This window comes from Lonchura striata, chromosome 17 (assembly GCF_046129695.1).
Source record: "Lonchura striata isolate bLonStr1 chromosome 17, bLonStr1.mat, whole genome shotgun sequence".
Classification (NCBI taxonomy): domain Eukaryota; kingdom Metazoa; phylum Chordata; class Aves; order Passeriformes; family Estrildidae; genus Lonchura; species Lonchura striata.
In genome coordinates, this window is record NC_134619.1 from 6,865,429 (window position 1) to 6,886,881 (window position 21,453).

Sequence of the window (21,453 nt, forward strand, 5' to 3'; positions counted from 1 at the left end):
AGCTCTGTGTGCAGAAAAAGGCTGAGGGAGAAATGGGAAATTCAAAGGGATGGAGAACATATTCTTTCTTTATCTGCCTGTGACCAGTGGTATTGCCCTGCCCACTCTCCTGAAGCCAGAGGAGGAATGCCAGCTCCCCCCAGGGATTCTCAAAGGACCTTTGCGGGCTACAGACAGGGTTTGGGGCCTGATGTCCCCACTACATGCATGGTTTGTGACTCGATGTCCCTGCTCCCTGCCTGGCAGCATGGTCGGCTCGCTGAATGTGTCAGCCCTGGCCAGCTCCCAGCACAGAGCTGAGCCAGCATCAGCCTTGTCAGGGGTTTGAGCCTCATCCAGAACAGCTCCTGATTGAACATCCAAAATTTTGGAAAGCTCCTATTGATCTGGGGAGCTGAATTTAGTTTTGGCAAGTGCTTCATTCTTACACACACAGCTGCACAGCCCGGATCCAAGAGGGTTTTATGCTGGAGCTATGCAAGGCTGATGAACAGGCACACAAACCCTACCCAAGGCTGTGCAAGGTCACTGCCACCTGCTGCACCTTCCCAGGCCACAGGGCACTGATCGTCACACGATGTGCTTAATCTGAGTGTTCTTCCTCTTAAAACAGGGGTGAGGATGCTGCTTTGTGCTGCAATGGGTCTGTGACAGACAACCCTTGCAAAGGTGGAGTATCACAGCACAGGCACCTGCGTGTCCTTGTCCTGGGCAGCCAGAGGTGCCCCCAGCCCTCTCCCAGCCTGGGCAGGATGAACACAAGGTGCCAGACCCCACTCCCGTGGTGGCTGCAGGGGCTGGCAATGACAGTCCCTGTCTGGGTCAGCTGTGACAGCTGAATGCGGGCAATTAAAAACATACCTGTGGGATTGTCACCTGGGGCAGTGACGGCTGGTGGCAGCGTTAGCTCCATGCTGGCGTGCCGAGCACCAGTGAGGTTTGGTGGGTACCCACTCATGCTGAGACCACCCACCAGAGCTCATGCAGCACCCACGGGGGTGAGCACCCTCCTCTGCCTCTCCCATCCAGGGAGCTGGAGGTCGGGGCGACAGAGACATTTGGGGTGGAGAGAACAACCAGGTGTTTTCCGCTTTGTGCCCACTACAAACACGACCAAAAACCTATCCATGGTGCTCACAGGTCCCCAGGAACCTGTTCCCTCGGCTGGAGACAGAGAGCGGGGATGATGCCCCGGGCGGGGATCGGGGGTGATGCCCGCAGCCCCGGCAGGGATCGGGCGATGCTCGGGGATCCTCGAGGCGGGCGGCAGCGCGGGGCCGGCGGCGGGCGGAGCCCCCGGGGGTGGCGGATGGCGGCGCCGCCCCCGGCGCGGACACCGGGGCGGGGCGGGCGGGAGCGCCCGGTGCCGCCGGCGGTGCGGGGGGCGCGGGGCTCCGTGCCCGCCCGAGCGCGGCGCCGCTGCCGGAGGATGAGCTGCGGCCGGCCCAAGGACATGGAAGGTACCGGGCGCGGGCGGGGGGGCTCAGGTGCGCGGCGGGACGCGCTTCCCTCAGCCGCGAACGCGGCGGGCACGGACCTGGGGATCCGCTCCATCCCAGGGGCCGCCTTCCATCTCTCCTCGATGCTGTCCCCTCCATCCTGGGGGTCTGTCCGTCCTCCATCCCCTGGTGCTGCCCCCTCCATGCCGGGGGTCTGCCTGCCCTCCATCCCCAGTGCTGTCCTCTCCATCCCGCGAGTCAGTCCCTCCACATTCCCCTTTACTCCCCCATTCTGGGGAGAGTCTGTCCCCATGTCCTACCCTTGGAATTGTTGTGTACCAATGAAATGGGCTGGAAAATTTGGTTAGAGCAAAGAGATGCAGGTGTGAGGACAGGGCAGGCAGGCCTGGGGGTGCTGGAGCAGAGCAGGACCCCTGGGAAGAGCATGTCAAGGTGGAAGGGGGCTCACTGCAGGCAGGGGTGTCCGTGGGCTCCCTCACCTGCCTCCTGCCAGGAGAACCTGCCCAGAGCCACCTGGAGTCCTGCCTGCTGCCCTCACCCTGCACTCTCACACTGTCCATCCCTACAGAAGTCCTCTGTCACGGGGTGTTCAGGGACCTGCTGGTAGTACCCATGGGAGTCTCATGAGCACAGATATCCCAAAGGCATGCATGTTCCCCCCAAACACTTCCCCAGCATGTGCCCAGGGCACCCACCATGCTGCACAGGGAGGACAGAAAGGACATCTGCCTTTTGTTCCTTTCCTCCTCCATCCTCGGGAGGCACCAGCAGTGGGCAGCCACCAGCCTGAGCTCCGGCCGGGGCTCCCATCTCATCTCTGTAAGTGGAGAATTCAGAGGGAAGTGCTGGGGTACACTCGCCACACCCAGGGCCTGAGCCAAGTACACTCCAGGGGAATCAGGAGAGGCTGGAGCGGGTGTCAGTCCTCTCTGAGTCTGGTTTAATTTTCCTCAGATCTTAGGGAATAGCTCAGAGCAGGACCTGGTCCATCCTATAGGCACAGCTTCAAAGATGGGATGTGTTGGGGGATCCCAGAGAGCATCACTGGAATGATCATCCCTGGAGGCTCCACCAGCTCAAGCAACAGATCTGCTCTGCACCAGGGTGAAGCCACATGGAAGGGACAGAGGGGACCAGGCCAATGGCAGTGCCAGCTGAGCTCATGGCTCATGCAGATGCCACTAAAAGCAGGATGAGTTCTTCACAAAGCTGCTCCCTGAATTGAGCAAATTCCCTAGGTCCTAAGAGAGTCCTAGGAGTCCTCAGAGACTTCTGCTCCCATCCACCTTTCACCTGCCTGCAGGAACACAAGAGAGACGACCAGCTCCCCAAATCCACCTCCAATTATAACCAAATCCCTCGTTGTATTTGGTGCTAAATGTCTCTTTCCTTCCCAAATGCGGTGTGATGACCCACCCTTAGGGGTCATCACACACAGGCAGCCAGGCAAACCAACAAAGTGATTTCATTCCTTGTGAATCTTGTTTGAAGCTTCTCCCATTAATCCCTGGAAGCCTGTCTGACCCCGGGAAGCCTGGCTGCCCCCACTGCAGCTGCCTGCAGACACGGCCCCATCTGGAGGGCAGTTCTGTGGGACAGCCACACACACGATGGCATCAAAGACACAGGGATGTTCCTAAGGCCATGATGAGAAGTGGTGGCAGAGGAGCGAGCAGGAGTCTGGCAGTCTTTGCCAGTCCAGGCATTTGGCTGCCCTGTGCCCCTGCCTGCTCCTGCTGCAGCTCGGCTGTCTGCCACCGTGTCCCCTGGGCAGGTCCTGGTCACCTGTGAGCAGGAAGCACCCGCGGGAAGTCCCCTGGCAGCCGGTTTGGTGGTAGTGATCAGCCCGGGGCAATTCGGCACCCACATGGAAATGCTTTGCCGGGGAATGCTGCCACATCCTGCCCCGAGGTGCCCAGCCCCGGGAGATTTCCCGTTCCTCTCCCCACCAGCAGCTGCTGCTGCTCTGAGCCTCTCCAGCGCTCACGTTTCACCAGCCATAAAAGTGTCTGGAGAGGGAATGGGATCGGGAGCAGCGTTGTGCCTGCTGAAGGGAGGGAGCCGTGACTGTCCCTGTCCCACCGCTTCTGGTGTCCCTGCGGTGACACGGACCTGGCCTCCCCCTCCTGCGTGGCTGGAGAGATGCCCAAAATGGATCAGAGAGCCATGGAAACAAGCCGGCAGCAAGCAGGCAGTGGGGTGTCACTCATGGGGGCAGGCAGATGGGGCACAGGGACCCTAGACCAGCTGGCAGGGACTCAGAATGTGGGGTCACAGTGGCTGTTTGGACCGGAGCTGAGCTCTCCCCTCCCCACTCCAGCTCGGGCTCAGCCAGCCTGGAGGTTCCTGCATTCCCATTCCCGTTTCAGGATCCAGCACAGCCTCTGTTCTGTGGGACCCCCACTTTAGCCAGAACCCCAACACGACCATAGCCATGAGAGCTGTGGCAGAGCCGGTGCAGCCCACACCGCGCCCTGCGGCCCCTTCCTGTTAAGGTTGTTCATCTCCACGCTCCTCCTTCGCTTTTCCTCCTGCACCCTACTGCCCTCAGCCACCGGTGACCCCGGTGCTGCCACACTGGTGGCCACGGCTCCGCTTGTGCCACTGGTGCCCGGTGGGTTCAGTGTCCCCTGCAGCAGCCCCCAGGCTTCCTGCCCATCCCAGTGCCAGCTGGCCCTGCCGCGGGATTAGGAGGGAGCACGAGAGGAAAGCGCCGAGCATCCCTCCGGATCAAACGCCCACGGGGCAGAGGGGAGGGGGTGTCATTCACCCCGCTTCCATGTGAGAGCGGCTCGGGGCCGCCCGGAGCTGCGATGAGCGTGCCGCCGGTGCTCAGAGGCAGTGGGAGGGAGGCGCTCGGGGGAATCAGTCAGGTGTGGACGAGGTATGAGGGGAGGCAGGGATGGAGCCGCACTCGTGACAGCGGTGCCGAGCGCTCACGCGCATCCCTCCTCCCGCCGACATGCAGCAGGGCCGGCCATCCCTCTGCTGCGTCTCCACCATCCGCAGCTCGCAGGGACCATCCGAGCCAGGTGAGGGGTCTTCAGGGCATGGCTGGGGGGCTGCAGGGCCAGCGTGCCTGGGGGGAGATGGTGCATGTGCGTTCCTGGCCGGAGGGCACAGCCCCTGGCTTGCCGGAGACGGGCGGAGGGGATGGAGTGTGCCTGGCTGCTCCTGGGGATGCTGTGGCTACTCCCCTTGCAGGGCACGGAAAGGAGAGCCCGTGCAGGATGTCACCCCCATGTCCCTGCGTGGAGCCAGCCCAGGGCTGTCCTGACACGGGGCTCCCCTGTCCCCATCCTTTCCTTGCTCCAAAACGCTCCCACATGCCCTGCTCTCCCTCCCTACCGTCCCATGTCGAGTGCTGCCAGGTGATTGGAAAGTTGGCACACAAGGGCTGGGCTGGGGAAACTGAGACTGTGGAGGAGCTGCTGGAGCCAGGGCCTCTGGGCTGCAGGGCACCCACCCAGGGCTCCAATGGACAGCCATGCCCCTGAAGCTCCCAGAGCTGCCTTTCTTCCCAGCTCGTTTTTCCTTTTGGCTTTCACCCCTCTTTCCCCTCTGCTGCCACTCCTGGTGTTGCCTCCTGCAGAGTTTGCTGCCAGAGCAGAGATGCCCATGTCCTGCTGCTGGAGGCACATGATCCATAGCTCCCTATGGATATGGGTCCTGCTGATGGCCAGAGCCCCCTTCCCTCTACTCCCTGTAGCAAATCCTGGGGGAGCCCTGGCACAACTGAAGGACACAACTCTGGCAGCAGCCTCTCCAGACCTGCCAGGTTTATATCTGCTGCAGCACCCAGAGGGATGGGCAGGTTCCAGCTTGGAGATATCCCAGCACAGCTGCAGTGCTCAGGGTGCCAGGGACAGGACAGTGGCATCTCAGACATCCTTGGCTGGAGGAATACAGCCCGCTCTGGTCCTCACCTGACAGGCTCTGGGTGTCTGAGACTGCTGGAAGTCATCAGAGACATCCCCATCTCTCGGGACAGGTGCAGAGACCACCCCTACCACTCCTGGTGGGTGCTCCCCAGGACCACCCTCCCTGCCTCTGCTCCTGACTGAGCCACTCCATGGATCTCCCTCCACCTTGTTTTCTCTAAAATCACTTCCCCAGCCATCAGAAAGGTTCCCTGCCTCAGTTTCCCCATGGTAAAGTTTCCTGCTGGGTGTGCTTAAGAAACAACACAGTGTGATGTTGTCTGGGTATAGTGGGACAACCCTTTTTTGCTCTATTTTGACTTTTTTTGGCCAGTTGTTCTCCTATTGCAGAAAGGCGTACTTGAGTGGTCTCTTCACAATCTCTTCCCTCTTAAAACCTGCTAATTATGAAAATGAGTTGCATCAGGATTTCTCCAGCCCTCCTGCTCTCTCAGGGTGGTTTGTCCTAGAAGTGGGTTTCCTTTGGGTGCTGCTCTGCTCTTGGAGGTGGTTCACGACTTGCCTGGCTCCCCATGGTGGGAGCAGGTGAGCTGGGGGATGCTCCAGTCTTTGCTTCTGTGGATCAGAGCTGCTTATGTCAAGCTGTCTGGCCTTTATCCAGAGCAGACAGAGCGTGAGCCCCTAATACCCACTCACCCTCCTCCTGTGACAGCTGGGTCCCTTCAGCCCCCCTCAAAGGGAAGCTTTTCAACCTCCTTGCAGCCCCAACACCCCCAGCTTGTTAAAACACAAGGAATTGGACTTCAATGACCTTTATGGGTCCCTTCCAACCCTATGATTATATGAATAAGGGACAAAAAACACTCGTTGTGGGTAAATGTCTCTTCATGGTCATTATTGAAGGGCTGGTGTGTGTTTGGCCATCACTGGAGTGCACAGTGGCTATCCCCAGGCACCCATGGTCTGTGCTGGGGGACCAGCCTGCACTCCCTTCTTCACCAGGCTGCCCAGGGAGGGTTTCTCCGCTCCCCTTCCCTCGGTGGTGGCTGTTTGCTGTCAGCCTGGACCATGGGAAGCAGCTTCCCTTGTCCTCCTCCGGGTTCCTGTCCCAGGAGTGACAAGCAGGAGGTTCTCACCAGGTGTCAGGGATCAGCTGTAGGTCCCGTGTCTGCTCGGCTGGCGGGTGTCAAAACAAACGTCGCTCCTGAGGGGTTTGTGTGGGCAAACATCTTGTCGGGTGCCTGCTGGATCCCAGCGCCAGCTGGCGGTTCCTGGGCTGGTGGATTTTCTCCTTGGCAATGGGAAAGGAAGGCAGGAACGGGGAGTTTTTGGAGAGAGGCACCCACAGCCTGAGTTCGGCAGGTCCCGTGGGTTAGAAAAGGCACTTTTAGGTGCCCTGGCATGGGGTGGATGGGCACCACGGCCATCTCTCACCCCCCTTCCCTCTGCAGCCGCCGCTGCCGCCTCTGCTCACTTCAGCTTCTGCCGCAGCCTCCTGGAGCACACGGTGTCGGCCGAAAACCTCAGCTACCGCCTGCAGCGCAACCCGGGCAGCAGCCTCACCTGGCACGACGGCCGCAGCCAGCGCCCCGACGGCGGCCGCACCGTCAAACTCCTGCGGCAGCCGGGCACCGAGGGCTCCCAGGTACCCACACCCCACCCGGGCATGCCAGGGGCAGCACAGCTCCCTGTGTCTGCCAGACCCCCGCAGGAACAGCTCCTCTTTCCCCGCAGGATCAGGTGTTGTTTGGCTGAAAGTCCTCATGATTGCTGGGCGGTTGGTGGTAGTAGCATGTATAAACATCATCGTGTGTTTTTGTCAGGCCTCGTGCTGTACTGGGGTGAGCTCTCTGTGTCACCTCCCCTCTGTGCATCACCTGCAGCGGGGACTTAATACCACTTTGCATTAAGTATGCCAGGACCAAATTCCTTATAATGCCTTAAAATCGCTGAGCACTTGTGTGTGTCTCTTAGCCAGGTTTGGACCATTGTCTTCCTACAATTTGAAACTTTATTGTACTGTGGAGGCTGTGAGCCAAAGGTTTCCATCCATTCAGTGCTGCACAGACACAGGAAAGAACATCATCACTGTAGGTGGCTCCTGGAGCTTCCCAGACCCTTCTTAACACCCTGGGAGTCAGGTTCAGAGTGGCACATCCAGACAGTGAATGCTGGAAAGAAAACAGGGAAAACCCAACTGCCTGGCTTCCAGCTGCCAGATGCTTTTGTATCACAGGGCCTCCTGTCTAGTTTGGCTTCAGAAGGGAGCAGGGACCCCACAGGGATGGGTATGGTCGTGATGCTCTCAGGAGCAGCAGCTCCAGGGCAGACAATGTTCCATGTGCTGGTGACACTGTCCCATCACCTCCAGGTGGCTCCTTCATGAGGACACACCAGCCACTCTCCAGCTGCCAGCTGTGGCTTATCATGGTTCTCCCTCCTCCACCCCTATGTGTTGCCCAGAAGGATTTAGTGAAAGGTTCTTAATTTGCCATAAGCAAAGAAAAATGCCAGAGCAAAGAGAGGTGATTCAAGTTGCTCCTTGCAGCATCCAGGGATGGCTCCCACCCCCCCCAATTCCCCCAGTCACCTCCTGCCTTCCTGCCAGAGCAGCCTCCGAGCCTTCCTGCCTGCTCTCCTCCGCACCGGCGCTCGATATTCACGGCTGAGAGTTTATCAGAGAGACAGCGCGGCTCAGCCGGCTGGAAAACAAACCCACGATCCCTTACACCTCCCCTGCCCCTCTGGGGAGCGCAGGGGCTCACTTGGGGACCCTCCATGGGGAGCAGGGAATGCACGCCGAGCAGGCAGCGCGGGGTTTAGGGATGCTGGGGTGGTCCCCGGTGCGGGGCCGTGTCTGATGAGCGATGTGCGTGCAGCCGTGTGCGTGCCCAGGGAAATTGCCAATTGTTTGTCACCTCTTCCCCCGTGCCTCGGAGGGTTAGTTGGATAATAGCTGTGGGAAGCACGCGGTTAGCTCCCGGGAAGCTGGTTGTTATTCCCCCCAGCCCCTCCGCTTCTCATCATCACTCGTTAGTGAATCCAGAGCAAATCGCCGCCTCCTCCTCCTCCTCCTCCTCCTCCTCCTCCTCCTCTCCTCCCCACGGCACGCTCCCCGGCGCGCTCAGCCAAGTGTGAAGGAGCCGCGCAGCCGGCGTGGGCTGGGGCTGCTCCCGCAGGCAGGCGACTCCCGGGATGCATCTGCTGGAGCCGAGGTCTCTCCCAAAGGTGAGGGTTTGGTTCAGTAACTGCATCCTGTGCATTATCTATTGAATTTTCCGTCTGCTTTGGAGACGGACTCCTTGTTCATTGACGTACAGCCTCCCAACTTTGTCTTCTTCCCTCTTGCTCGAATGTTCCCAACGAGCTCTGCTTGAGGAACAGTTCCTTTCCAAGCTCAAACGCTCCCCTGGGCACAGGCAGCAGCCCCACCAGGCTGGCCAGGCTCCACGGCAATGCCTGGCACGGGGCAGGGAGCACATCCCAGCCCAGCTTCCCCCCCACTGCCTCCTGTGCAGCATCCCTCAGGAATGTGTCATTAGCTTTAGTGACTGCTGGATGTCTGGAGTCCCTCTTACACTAATTATCCCTGCTCCTCTATTAGACATGCTTAATTAGGCAGCGTTCACACGCAGAGGTCAATGTTGGCACACTGCAGGCCACACGATGCCGACCTTTCCCATGCCCGTGTGTCGTGCCTCAGCCGCTATTCCTGCTCTGTCCCCGCCCTGTCCAGGCATCAGTGAGCCCTGGCAGCCCAGTCCCGCTCTGTTGTGGGAAGCAGGGATGCCTTTTCAACCCCAATTTGCTGTGATCCAGCCCAGGACAGTCCCAGCAGCTTGGGCACAGATGGATGCTTTGGAGCAGCGATGTTTGCTGGTGCTGCTCAAGGATGAAGTCTCAGCATCACCAGCAGTGCAGAACTCATTGCTGGGGCTGTGCCAGACCCTCTGCAAAAGGCAGAGTTCCCCCCACATCCTGCACCAATCTCTCCTGGGTGCTAAAAGCAGGGATGGGGAGATTCCTGCATCCTCCAGCCCATTTTACAGCCAACCTGGAAGTTCCCCTGGGAGAAGCAGGCTTGCTCTCTGTGCAGTCACAGCTTATGATGTGTGGTTTGCTCTGTACAAGTCCAGGCTGCAACAGCCTTGCAAGGCCAGAGTTGCTGTGATGGGAGAGAGAAAATGGAGCTGCCAAGCAGCTCAGGGTGAGACTGGGTGGCTCACAGTGAGACTGGCCACTGCAGCAGACAGCTGGAGGGAGGGAAGGTGGGGTGGTGGGATGCTGTCAGATAAGCCCCCTCTCCCTGTGACCATATCTCAGTAGTGTGCATGGCATAGCTCAGCAGGTGGTGGAGGTGGCCAGGGCACACTGGAGTGTTGGGGACTGTGACCCTGCTTTATCCTGGGTGTCTCTGAGCATACCAGCACCCCAGGAACAGCTATAAGATTCAGAGGTGGCCTTGGACACCTGCAAGGCTGCGGGATCTTGTTGTGACCAGTCAGCTTGGGGTTGAAGGGGTTGAGAGGGAGAGAAAGGGAGAGTCCTTCCTACTCCAGGGCACCAGCTGCCTGCTGGCTGCTTTCCTGGGGACTGCTGGTGGGGATCAGTTTGCACCAGTACCAACATCTGGTGGGGATGGCTTTGCACCAGTTCCTACTTTCCTCCAGAATCTCACTGGCTTCATCCCCACTGAGAACTTCCAGCAAATGCCCATCTCTGCCTGGTGAGGTGGGGACCCTGAGGACCCCAGGACATCTCTTGAGCTTGTGCAATGCTCTGCTGGGCTGGGAGATGCATAGGGGAGGGGAGTTGGGTCTCTTGTCTGCTGCAGGAGGGCTGGGAAGTTTAAAGTGTTTGGTCTGTATATGGCAGGACAATGAACCTGACCTCCCATACCCACTCTCCCTGCCTCCCTCAGTGGTTCCTCTGATTTCAGGGTGAGCCCAGACACTCCAGAGGGTGTGAAGCCAATGTTTGCCAGTGTCACCACAATCCTATGCAGCCAGCCAGCACCTCCCCCATCCCCATGGACTGATTTCTATTTCCCTCCTCCCAGGGTTGAATCCCACTAACACTCTCCCCTCCCACTCCCCTCAGGTCCGTGGCTGTGACCACTATGGCATCTACCACACCAGCCCCACGCTGGGCAGCCTGGTCAAGCCAGTGGTGCTGTGGACCCAGCAGGATGTGTGCAAATGGCTGAAGAAGCACTGCCCACACAACTATCTCATCTACGTCGAGGCGTTCTCCCACCACGCCATCACAGGTACAGAGTGTCCTCTGGACTATTTGCCATTAGCACCTGCTCCTGGGAAAGGCTGTTTGGAAATTGGTGGTTCAGAAGATGGACATGCCCCCCCACTTCTGTCCCCTCTCCCCATGAGATGCAGTCAGGGTGAGAGCAAGGGACACAGCGACACTGACCCAGGCTGGGCAGGAGGCATGTGACACCAGGGTGAGCTCCAAGACAGGCTGGAGGTTCTTTAAAATTATTAAATTGGTTTATAAGACAGAAGAGTCTTCTCATCGCCTAGCTTAATATAATAATAATAATATTATTAAAGTTTTTCAAATACTGAAAATTTTTGCAGAAGAGAAAAATCTCTGCCCAGTTGGAGTCCAAGTTTCAAAGGTCTTTGCTCAGGTCCAAATCCAACTCCCAATCAAGTCCTTCAGACTCACCTCTAGGATCTGCTCCCTCCTCTTTGCTCCCTGGACAGTGGCTTTGACCTCTGTGTAAGAGCATCATTCCATTCCAACTTCAATATGTGCAAGGCCAGACTGAGCTCTGCCAGGACCAGGAGACAGTGGCAGGGAAGTGAGGGCAGGAGCTGCCTGGGGGGGGATGCAAAATCCTAATGCAAAAGCTCAGCCAGCCCTTGCTCAGGCAACAAAGGCAGCATTAGTGAATGTATGCTCGGAAGCAAGGACAAAAGCTGGTTTAAAATCCCTCCTGTAATAGCCCCAGACTGGAGAGAAGTGGCTCGGCGGGGACCAGAGCACTAATGCGTTGTGATGGGCACCCCCATTCATTGCCCCAGGACGAGCAGCCTGCGTGGGGACTCTGCTCAGAAAACATCTCCTCACGTGGGAGGTGGAGCGGAGGATGGAAAGCTGCTGCCTGCGGGGATGGGTTACAGGACTGTGCTGCTGATACCTGGCAGAGGCTGGGGACATGAGCTGCCACCAGCGCTCTCTGAACGGGAGGCGGGGAACCAGCACGGTTTGGGTAGGAAGGGACCTGAAAGCTCATCTTGTTCCACCTCCTTGCCACAGGCAGGGACACCTTCTGCTAGACCAGGTTTCTCTAAGCCTTGTCCAGCCTGGTCTTGGACACTTCCAGGGATGGGGCAGCCACAGCTTCTCTGGGTAACCTGTGCCAGGGCCTCAGCATCCTCACAGGGATGAATTTCTTCCCAACATCCAGTTTAACCCTGTCCTCTGCCAGTCATTCCCTCTCATCCTGTCCCTCCACGCACTACTCCAGGCAGTGAGGGAGCACTCCCTCCTTCCTCCATGCTGAAGGGTTCCCCTTTGTGTTGCCCTTTCCTGGAGTCACGCCCCGCTCACGGGGCTGGTGGGGCACCGAGCCGTTCCGTGTTTGCAGGCCGGGCGCTGCTACGGCTGAACGGGGAGAAGCTGCAGCGCATGGGGATCGCGCTGGAGACGCAGCGGCAGGAGGTGCTGCAGCAGGTGCTGCAGCTGCAGGTGCGCGAGGAGGTCCGGAACCTGCAGCTGCTCAGCCAAGGTAGGGCCAGGGGGCAGCCCGGGCTGGGCTGTGGCACACAGGGATGGGTTGTGGGGCCCTTCAGGAGCACAGGGGTGACTTGTGATGCACAGGGCCAGGCTGCCACACACAGCCCAAAATCTGTCAGTGGACTTTTGTACGGAAGGGAAGAGATTCTCTGGGGCTGGTAGTGGGTGAGCTGCGATGTGCCACCCTGCAGGCTGTTTATTCCTTCCTCTCCCACCTTGTTCCAGCTTCTTTTGGAAATGTCTCCTAGCTGATCCGTCTGTTTGGCAGATTGCACCAACACTGTGAACCGAGCTCCGCTGGGACGGGCTGTGCATCTCCGATACGAGACCTGAGCCACACGCTTGGAATAAGAAGAGACAGCTTCCCAGACACTCCAGGGCTCCTCTCCTGCTTCTTCCTTCTCTTTCTTTTAAAGGAATACATTCCTGTGCAGGGATGGAAGGTTTCGTCCAGCAGACACGGCTCTTGGCTGGAGGAAAATCAGCAAACCAGCTGCTGGGACAGATTATGAACTTCCATCCACCTGAGCCTCAAAGTTCACAGGGAAAGAGATGGAAAAAAGGAGATGGCAAAAGGCAGGGCTCAGCACTGTGAAGAAAGAGAACACAATGATTCCAGGGACAGCTCAGAGCCATGTGCAGGACACTGAAGCATTTTGCACTTGGGCAACATCCCAGCACCTAGCAACTCGTGTCCATGCCTCGGAGCTTATTTAGGGAGCTTTGGTTTCCTCATCAGACTGGGCTGCCTTCCAGCGTCCGGGGAGGTGACGTTATCAGTAGCAAATAAGATGATACAACCAGCCAAAAAATTCAAAGTGGGGCCAAGACCCCAGCACCCAGCTCCACGTGTGAGTTAAAAAGGGAGCTGAGTCATCAGAGCTGGAAAATCTGCAAGTAAAAGCAGGTTGGATGCACTGAGAGGGTTCCATGGCCTGGAGGAACCTGTGCCAAGAGCTCATCCTTCATCCACAGGCAGACAGGGGAGCCTGTGCAGGGGCTGGGGGGAGCAGGCAGGGGTGCTGCCGGGTGGTTGTGGGTGCTGCCCAGGGTGGGGCTGGGGGAACACTGGGTGCCAGGTCCTCCTGGGCCCCCATGCCTGGTTCTGTCTGCTCCATGCTCCCACCAGCTCTGCAGAGCTCTGCTCACCCAGGCATTGGCAGGTTCCTGTCCTGACCGCCTGCCCAAGAGCTGGCAATGGTGCCACCAAAGCCAGGCACCATCCTGATGACCTTCATCATCATTACAGTGAAAGTGTTTGCTGTTAGGCCCCCATCTCCCAAATTCTCCCATACAGAGCTACAGCCTGCCCTTGTGGGCAGATAAGGAAAATCCATATGTTAATCAGGATTTTTGGCCAGGATGGATGCTGTCACTTCCCCACATTCCACCTCAAGTGGTGGGGGTAGGGCTGTGGGTCATGAGGGTCCAAAAACAGCAGCACCCCAAAACCCTGGGGCATTGGGATGTGGAGGCAGGTCACAGTGCCCCCTGGCCAGGCATCCTCCTGCCTGCTTCTCTGCTGGTAATAAATTAGAGACTGTTATTTTAACCCACTGCTCTTCTGACTCTTCCCACACCTGAATCTGTGAGTTTGGTCCCTCCAGTCCTTCCTGGGGATGCTCAGGAGATGTCTACAGCCCTAAATCCCTTCATGTGAAGCTGAACATCTTCCCTCTCTACCTGTGGGTCAGGGGTCTATGACCCTCAGCTCTGTCTGCAGGAAAGCAGCTTCAGGGCTTTGCTGTCTGTAGACCCTGGTACTCCAGGACACAGAAATTAGAATTTCCTCCTGTTTCTACATTGACCTTTTCAAATATGCAGCAAAATTTGCTCTTCTCACCTCACCGGAGATTCATGAGCAACAGAGCTGGGAGAATTGATGGAGTTTAAAGAAAAGAAAAAAGAAGCCAGGAAAAAGCCCATCTTCCCCACGGTGGGGTTTGTTTGTGTCCTGGTGGGGAGCTGGGGGGCAGCGGGGGCGGTGGGGAGGTGAGGGGGCCACAAGCCCAAAGAGCAGATGATGGCTGCAGGTGTCTGCACATCGTTAGAGGGAGACGCTGAGCTTCTCTCCGGAGCTTGGGAGCTGCACAGGGAGAAATGCCTTCTCCGGGCTCCTGCTGGGCTCAGGCAGTAAGCTGGTGGAGATTTGGCTTGGAATGCAGCTGGGGTGCACAGAACAGTGCGGGGGCTGTCCCAGACCCTCTGGAAAAGGCAGGGTTCCCCCCAGATCCTGCCCCAAAGCCTGACTGCCCCTTGCTGTGTTCCTGAGGATGCTCTGGCTCTCTCCAGCTCCACAGCATGGAAGAAAGGAGGCACAGGAGAAAGCAGAAACCCCACCAATTGCACTCGGCCAGAGCCCCAACCACGGCTCCTGTTCAGGTATCTTTCTGAGACCTACCAGCACAGGATGAGGTGGAGGAGCAACATGAAAAAATGTTCCCAGTGCTGGCTGGAGGATGCTGTCCTGCCCCCAGTCCCCTGCTCTGTGTCTTTGTTCTGATGAGGATGATGATGGTGAGAGCAGAGCATCTTTGCAGGCTGGCTCTGAACTACTGCTCTGGCAGTGTCTGGTGCCACCTAATGCCCATGGCTTGTCCAAGGGGCACCCAGGACTCTGCTAAGGCAGCAGGGATGCATCCAGGACAGTCCTGATATGGTTTTGACATTGGTAGCTCCTGGCAAACAGCAAAATGCATCTGGATGGTGGATCCAAGGAAGGACAGTCCTCATGGGTGAGAATTTGGGGTGGTGAGTATTGCACCAGGACCCTGGGAACTGGAGGCAGGTGCTGCTCAGGATCCTCTCTGACTGAGGCACAGCTTGGTCACTCCTCATCTTTTGCTGAGGAAGAAAAATACCTTCTATTTGTCCAGCACTTATCTGCCAGTGATATTCCAGGCACTGCCCCAAAACAAACAGGGCCAACAGTGAAACACAGATGAATCAATTCATGCAATATTAAAACCAGACAACAATTAAAGTAAACAGAAAACACCAGCAAGCATCAGTCAGTCCCCTGCAGCAGGCAGGAGGATACAGGCAGCAGCACAGGGGCACAGGAGCAGGCAATGGCCACACAACTCCTGTCTCTGATAAATTTTTTTGCCATTCTATTTGGTAGGAAATCTTTTGAATAAGAGGGCCAATGTGTCACTGGCATGAGAAGTTATGTTCAGCACCTTCTTAGAAAGGAACAATCCAGCAATCCCTTCCCAGTGGCAGAGGCAGTTTGCAGATTCCAGCAAGGTTTTCAAGCAGAAAATAAAAAAGCCAGCAGAGATGCCCATAGAAAATGCATGCAAATTTGTCTGAGTAATTACTGAGCTTGATGATGTAAACACCTCCGGCTCTGAGGCACCGCTGATTGTGGCTCTGATGCAGGGAATGCTCCTCATCCTTCTGACCCTGAAATTCACAGCGGGTGCCGAAATTCACAGCCTGAGTGGGGTGGGAGGACACGGTGTGCTGGGCACAGGGGTGGCAGTGCCTGCCACTGGCTCTGCTGAGGTGGAGCTGGTTTAAATTGGAATGCCTGTCCCCAGTGGTTTGCATGCTCCATCTCATTAGGACCTTGTCATCCCACCAGGTGCACAGGGAGGATTACAAACCACCCTGAGCCATTGGGGAAGCTCAATATGAGCAACGTGTGCTGGCAGCCCAGCAAGCCAACCCTGTCCTGGGCTGCATCCCCAGCACCATGGCAGCACAGAACCCCTTCTCTGCTCAGGAGGGACCCCACATGCAGTGCTGCCTCGAGTTCTGGGGATCACAGCATCAGAAGGTCATGGAGCTGCTGGAGTGAGTCCAGAGCATGAACCCAAAGGCACTCTAAGGGCTGGAGCATGGCTGTACTGAAGACAGGCTGAGAAATCTGAGGTTGGTGAACCTGGAAAAGAGAAGTTCTGGTGACATCTTAGAGCCACTTTCAGTCCCTAAAGGAGTTGAGTGGCTTTGAACAAGAACATGACAGGACAAGACAAGGGAAAATGGCTTTAAACCAGCAGAAGACTGGGTTATATTGGATATTAGGAAGAAATTCTTCCCTGTGAGAGTGGTGAGGCACTGACACAAGCTGCCCAGGTAGCTGTGGCTGCCTCATCCCTGGAAGGATGCAGCAGCCTGGAAGGGCTGCCTGGGTGTTACCCCACGTCAGAGCAGCCCAGGGAAGAGTGAGGTGCCAGCGTGTGGCAGGGGCACAGTGAAACAGCCACTCCTGGGATGTTCTGACAGCCACATCCCAGCTCTGGCACACCTCCCTCTGCCTCATCCCATAGCCCTGGTCCCCATGCCACTGCCTGGTGCTGGAGGACAAGCCAGGGCTTGGGAACACACACACAGAGCCTTGCTGTGATGGCAGCAGAAGTCTTCTGCACCAGTATGTTCTTGCTGCACATCCAGGACTAATCAATCTTGATTTATTGCTAATGAACTTGAAAACAGTGTTGGGATGGATCAGGTGCCACTCAGGGTGAGATGGATAATATAATTAAGATTTCCTCAAAGGTCCCGTTTTTCTTACCTTGTTAATTAAGCTGATGTGGGGCCCTCCATGCAGAATACGTAATGAGAGGCTGCCAAGACAGAGCTGGCTGTTAATGGGAGGTGATGCAGGAGGAAATGCTGGCCTTGACCGCAGGGTGGGAGATATTTGGGCAGCTCTTTGGTGGCTTGGTTCCCTAGAACAGCCTCTGGGGTGGTGGTCTGTGCTGAGAACTCACCACATGCTTTGCACAAATCCATTTGGAGCCCACAGGGCAGAGCGTGCAGCCACAGGGACGCAGGTGGAGGTGGATGGGCTCATCTCTGTTTGGGATAAGCTGAACATCGTGGCAGAGCACACAAAGCACAGCCCAGGGTGTGGGCACAGGGCATTTCCTGCAGGAATCCATGAGCAGCCCTGTGGCCTCAAGCAGCAGCTCTCACTGGAGTCTGTGGTGCGAGGAGGGGAAGCTGCTCCACTCCCCATGGCCCAGGCACGTTTTTGGTACTTGCACTGCTGGTGACTTATGACAATGAATTAATGGCCTCTTAATAAGGGTGACACTTTCCTTAATTAGAAAGTATCAGAGCAGGGATAATTGCTTCATTTCATTTTGTTCCCCTGTATTACTTCCTTCATTTTTGGTCCTCGTTCTCAGCTGCTGGATGCCCTCTGAATGCTCTGCTTCCCCAGAGCCAGAAACACTCCCAGGGATTGTGGGCATGGCACAGAGACAGGAAAGATGGAGAGAAGTGAGTGTGGGTATGGCTGTGGTGCTTTCACTGGGACAAGGATGGGGACGGGTGGGTGCAGATGCAGCTACAGTGCTGCTGCTTCCACCAGGGTGATCCCAGGTTTGCAGCAGTGCCAGGTGCAGGGTTAATGCCACATGGGACCACCTGGCAAGGCTGGAGTAAGGGGGAGGCAGCAACCACCAGAGGGAAGGCAGCAAGTGGTGGGAGTAGGGCAGCCCAGGGAAGGCAACAGACTGAGGTAAAGAACTGATGCAAAACAAGTATAATTTGGGTTGACCAGAGCTGTTACCCAGCCTGTATGCACCAGTAGGTTTGCTGCAAAGCCAAGCTGAACATCCACAACACTTCACTTGAGCCTTTTATGGAAAGGCAAGTCTGGGGTTTGATTTTGACACAACATTCCCAGGCAGCACATTTGCACAGGCTGTTTACTGGGGCCTCCAGGAAAATCCTTAACACCCCCCACAGAAAATTAGCCTCTTCACTTCCCATCAGAGCAGGCATTTTCTAAAACTAGGAAGGATTTGATGAAGCCACATAACTTCATCACCAGTCCTGCCCTGAATTCCCGCAGCTCCCACTGCCTTCTATGGGGTTGTTGGTGTCCCCAGTTTGGCATGGGTCCCCATGGGACATGTCCCCCATGTCACTACAACCCTGTAAATCATAAACAGCAGCCTCAGGGCTGCTGGGAGCTTTACAGCTCCAGCTCCTCCTTGAGGCAAGAGCTTTTCCCCCCTTAGCCTTCCCTCTTTGCACTGCAACCATTTTGCTTTGTCGCCATATCTAAAATTGAATCTGCTTGGATTTTCTCCCGCTCTTTTTTTTTTTTTTTTCTCTTTTGCTTATATTTGCTGAGTGCATCCAAGCACAGGGAGGGGGGAAAAATAATAAAAAATCCATCAGCATAATTCCTGGCTGTCGGAGTGATGGCAGGCTCGGGTTTCCAATCAGCGGCCCGGGCTGCGGAGCAGCGTGCGGGAGGAGGCTGGGGCTGGCCCGGATGCTGCAGCACAAACCAGCTGCAAATCCCTCTTTGTTCAGGAATCACTCTCTTTCAGCTGGACCAGCCTCTGCACAGCCTGTCCTGTGGATGTGTGAGCATGTGGCTGCTCCAAGGGGCTTTGTCCCTCTGCCACTCCAAGGATAAAGGGGATGCAACAGCCGGCTGTGATGCTTTATTCCAGGATAAAGCCTTGGGAGACAGGGAATGCCAAGTGTCCCATCCTGGATCTGGGCATCAGTCATGCCCTTTCCCTCACCTGTCTCTGTGCACAAGGCTCAGCAGACATGGGCTAAAGTCTGGGCTTCCAGTGCTCCCAGTGCTCCCAGTCCCACGCATTAAGCATCTCAACAACCCAGCAGTGGAGATGCTGGCCCTGCACAGCCCCATATGCACAGCAGTTAGTGGGAGTTTTTGGGATGTCTCCAGAGCAGTGACATGTGGAAGAGGCTCTGCAGACCCAGCACACATTTTGTTCTAACAGACTTAAGGATCTGAAGGGTGCTGCTGCAGCCCATGGATCAGACACTGGCATAGGTTGCCCAGAGAAGCTGTGGCTGCCCCATTCCTGGAAGTGTTCAAGGACAGGCTGGACAGGGCTTGGAGCAGCCTGGTATAGTGGAAGGTGTCTAATTGTGATTCTAAAATGTGCTTTTAAGTTACTTTTTAAAGTAAATGCCCCATGAGCCAGGCCCATTCTGGGCAAGGGGCACTGTCCTGCCTCCAGATCCCAGCATCCCAAGAGGATCTGCATTCAGAAAACCAGATTATTTCCTGCCTTTTCTTAAAGGGTGATTTGTACAGTTGTGGAGTTTTAAACTCTTGTCCAGGTGTCTTTACAAGCCAGAACTGACCCTGTTGGGGACACCCAAATTGCTGGTGGGTTGGGATGGAGGTCACTGTGTTGGCTGCATCCTGGCAGGCACAGGACAGCTCCAGGGAGATCTGCTCAGCACCAGCACAAGAGGCTGGAGAAGCAATGTCAGGACTGCGTGGAGGGTGGCAGCACCTCAGTGATACAGGCTATGTAATTGGTTTTTTTCCCTCATCACCTCTTCCCGGGGTCTGTATCAATTTAATTTACATGCTCAATGGCTTGGACTGCTTCATCCCTGCTGCCAAGCACCTTTTCCAGCATCTACAGTTGCAGTGTGTGCCTGGGTGTGGTTCCTTGACCTCCTCCTGCCTCCAGTGGTGGGGTCACTGGGAACAGTGACCAGGGCACTGGGGAATCACCACGTGGCCCTCTGCACAGCATCGTGCTGGTTTGCAAGGACGAGCTCTCATCCACAGCCCACCTCTGCAACAAAGCCACGGAGCAAGAGGAGATGTGATGGTTTCCTGTGAGCACATGGAGGAAGGCAGCACCACTGATGCTCTTCCTCCTCCTCCTGCCTTTCCCAGCATAGTTCTGCCTGTGAAACAAAGCACTCCTCAGCATCTGCTTAACATTTGCTGCTCTTTTCAAGTCCATCCCTTGGCCCTTTCTATTCAGTAGAGCCTGAAAATAACAACAGTGAGTGCCTTTATATTGCATAATTTCAGGGGTTTGTTCTTCACCCAGCCGGGGAGAGCTGCCTGCTCTCCCTGCCCCTGTCTAACCCAGCGTGGCCAAGCTCCCCTATCTCCCCTCAGCCTCATCCCCTTCTTGGAGATGCAGAACTGTTCTTTGTGGATGCAGAAAATTGACATGGTGGCACCTTTGCACACGTGGAACAGCTGTCAGGATGAGCGATGGGCACCGTTTATAGCGAGGAGGGGACCTCGAAGGTGCTGCCTGGTCTCAGCGAGCAGCACGTGGAGCTGCCCAGGCACCCGAGCTCTCCCGGGAGGCAGCTCCTGCCTGGGAAAGCCAAGCCACCTCAGATATGCCTCATTTTATACAAAGAAGGTGGGTTGTGCCTGTCCCTCTCACCCTGCTGAGCACCCTCCGCTCCACCGATAATCATACCTAGCAATTACACCGAGCTTTCGCTGCTCTCTGCAGACGTTAATTAAGCTCTTTTCCCCGCAATGGAGACAAAGAGGGGAAAACCACGGGGAAACTCCCGGCTTGGGTTGGGCTTTTTTTTTTTTTTTTTTTTTTGCACAACTGTGCCACAGGGCCTCCCAGTTCCCGGCAGCACCGCAGGAGACACACACTGGTAATGGCAGGCAGGGTGGCCCTGACAGCAATGGTTGTTCTGGGTTCTGCAATCACCTGGCAAAATTAATGTGATTTTCCCTAATTTCTGGGCTACTGATGGATCCTGGTGTGGCTATGCATTCCCACATGGCTGATTATGCCCTGCAGCCCCTCCCCAGGTATCACTGGCTCTGCAGGGGTGACATCCCAAGACTGGGAGCTGGGGAAGTGCCCCATGGACATTGCAAGGGGCTCGCACCCAGTGTCATACCCAGGGGTTGGGGTGGCTTTAAAAGGGGACCTGGAGCACCCAAGGTTTAGTTGGATTGGTGGATGGGGAGGGGATCCTACATGCACCTTTGCAGGCAGGATGATGAACAGGACACTCTGGAGAGAACAGTGACATACAGGACACTGCCAACACCTTGGAAGGTAGGATGATGGGCAGGAGACCCTGGAGGAAAGGATAACGGGCCGGGCAGAACGGCAAGCAGGTCATCCTTGTCTGCATCTTGGATCATAGGGTAGGTAAGGAAAGGCATCCTGCCTACGACCTGGAGGGCAGGACAAGAGCGAGGGCACCCTGGAGGGGAAGATGACAGGCAGGACACTCAGCGCACACCGCGGCGGGCAGGGCGCGCTGCCCGCACCCCGGCGGGTGCGATGGAGGCCGAGCAGCCTGGAGGAGGGCAGGGCAGCCCGGCACCCTGCCCGCATCCCGCAGCGCAGCCGGGCTCCGGCCGCACCTGCCCAGGTCAGCCCGGCCCGGGGGCCGCTGCCCCGTCCCGCCCTCCCGGGGCGGCGCCCCCGCCCGTCCTCCCGGTGCCGATCCCGGCGCCGGTCCCGGAACCAGGCGAGGCCGGAGCGGCCCGGTGGCGGCGGTGAGGGGCGCGGGGCGGGCCGGGCCGGGCCGGGCGGGGCGGGGAGCGCGCATGAGCCGCGGCGGCGGCGGCGGCGGCGGCGGCGGCGAGGGGCGGGCGGGAGCGC

At 57.0% G+C, this 21,453-nt stretch overlaps 3 protein-coding genes across 7 annotated transcripts in view; all 3 read left to right on the plus strand.

Annotated features, from left to right (window-relative positions):
- Positions 1–5,028, plus strand: part of RGS19 (regulator of G protein signaling 19) — a 120,499-nt gene extending 115,471 nt beyond the window's left edge. The window contains exon 7 of the mRNA XM_021527292.3: positions 5,016–5,028. The gene's annotated coding sequence lies outside the window, so the exon portion shown is untranslated. The remainder of the gene's footprint in view (positions 1–5,015) is intronic.
- SAMD10 (sterile alpha motif domain containing 10) lies at positions 1,378–13,656 on the plus strand. Of its 3 annotated transcripts, none has more exons than XM_021527297.2 (5): positions 1,378–1,460; positions 6,793–6,986; positions 10,442–10,610; positions 11,952–12,092; positions 12,369–13,656. In XM_021527297.2, exons 1-5 carry the CDS (start codon positions 1,430–1,432, stop codon positions 12,431–12,433), a joined length of 600 nt encoding a protein of 199 aa, XP_021382972.1. In that variant the 5' UTR covers positions 1,378–1,429; the 3' UTR covers positions 12,434–13,656. The 3 variants fall into 3 exon arrangements, with proteins under 3 accessions (XP_021382972.1, XP_021382973.1, XP_021382971.1); XM_021527298.3 differs by lacking the exon at positions 1,378–1,460 and adding an exon at positions 4,406–4,492 and having other exon boundaries at positions 12,326–13,656; XM_021527296.2 differs by lacking the exon at positions 1,378–1,460 and adding an exon at positions 4,406–4,492.
- Positions 13,657–21,264: 7,608 nt separating this feature from the next.
- The window catches only part of ZNF512B (zinc finger protein 512B), a 29,935-nt gene continuing 29,746 nt past the window's right edge, over positions 21,265–21,453 (plus strand). For all 3 annotated transcript variants that reach the window (XM_021527299.2, XM_077786996.1, XM_021527301.3), the window contains exon 1: positions 21,265–21,347. The gene's annotated coding sequence lies outside the window, so the exon portion shown is untranslated. The remainder of the gene's footprint in view (positions 21,348–21,453) is intronic.

What these genes read in the sequence shown, in the direction of transcription:
- SAMD10 (XM_021527296.2), top strand. Translation starts at nt 4,423, where the DNA reads ATGCAGCAGGGCCGGCCATCCCTCTGCTGCGTCTCCACCATCCGCAGC. An exon ending in GCAGGGACCATCCGAGCCAG is followed by an intron (nt 4,493 to 6,792) that starts GTGAGGGGTCTT and finishes TTCCCTCTGCAG; the next exon opens with CCGCCGCTGCCGCCTCTGCT. An exon ending in CTCCCACCACGCCATCACAG is followed by an intron (nt 10,611 to 11,951) that starts GTACAGAGTGTC and finishes CCGTGTTTGCAG; the next exon opens with GCCGGGCGCTGCTACGGCTG.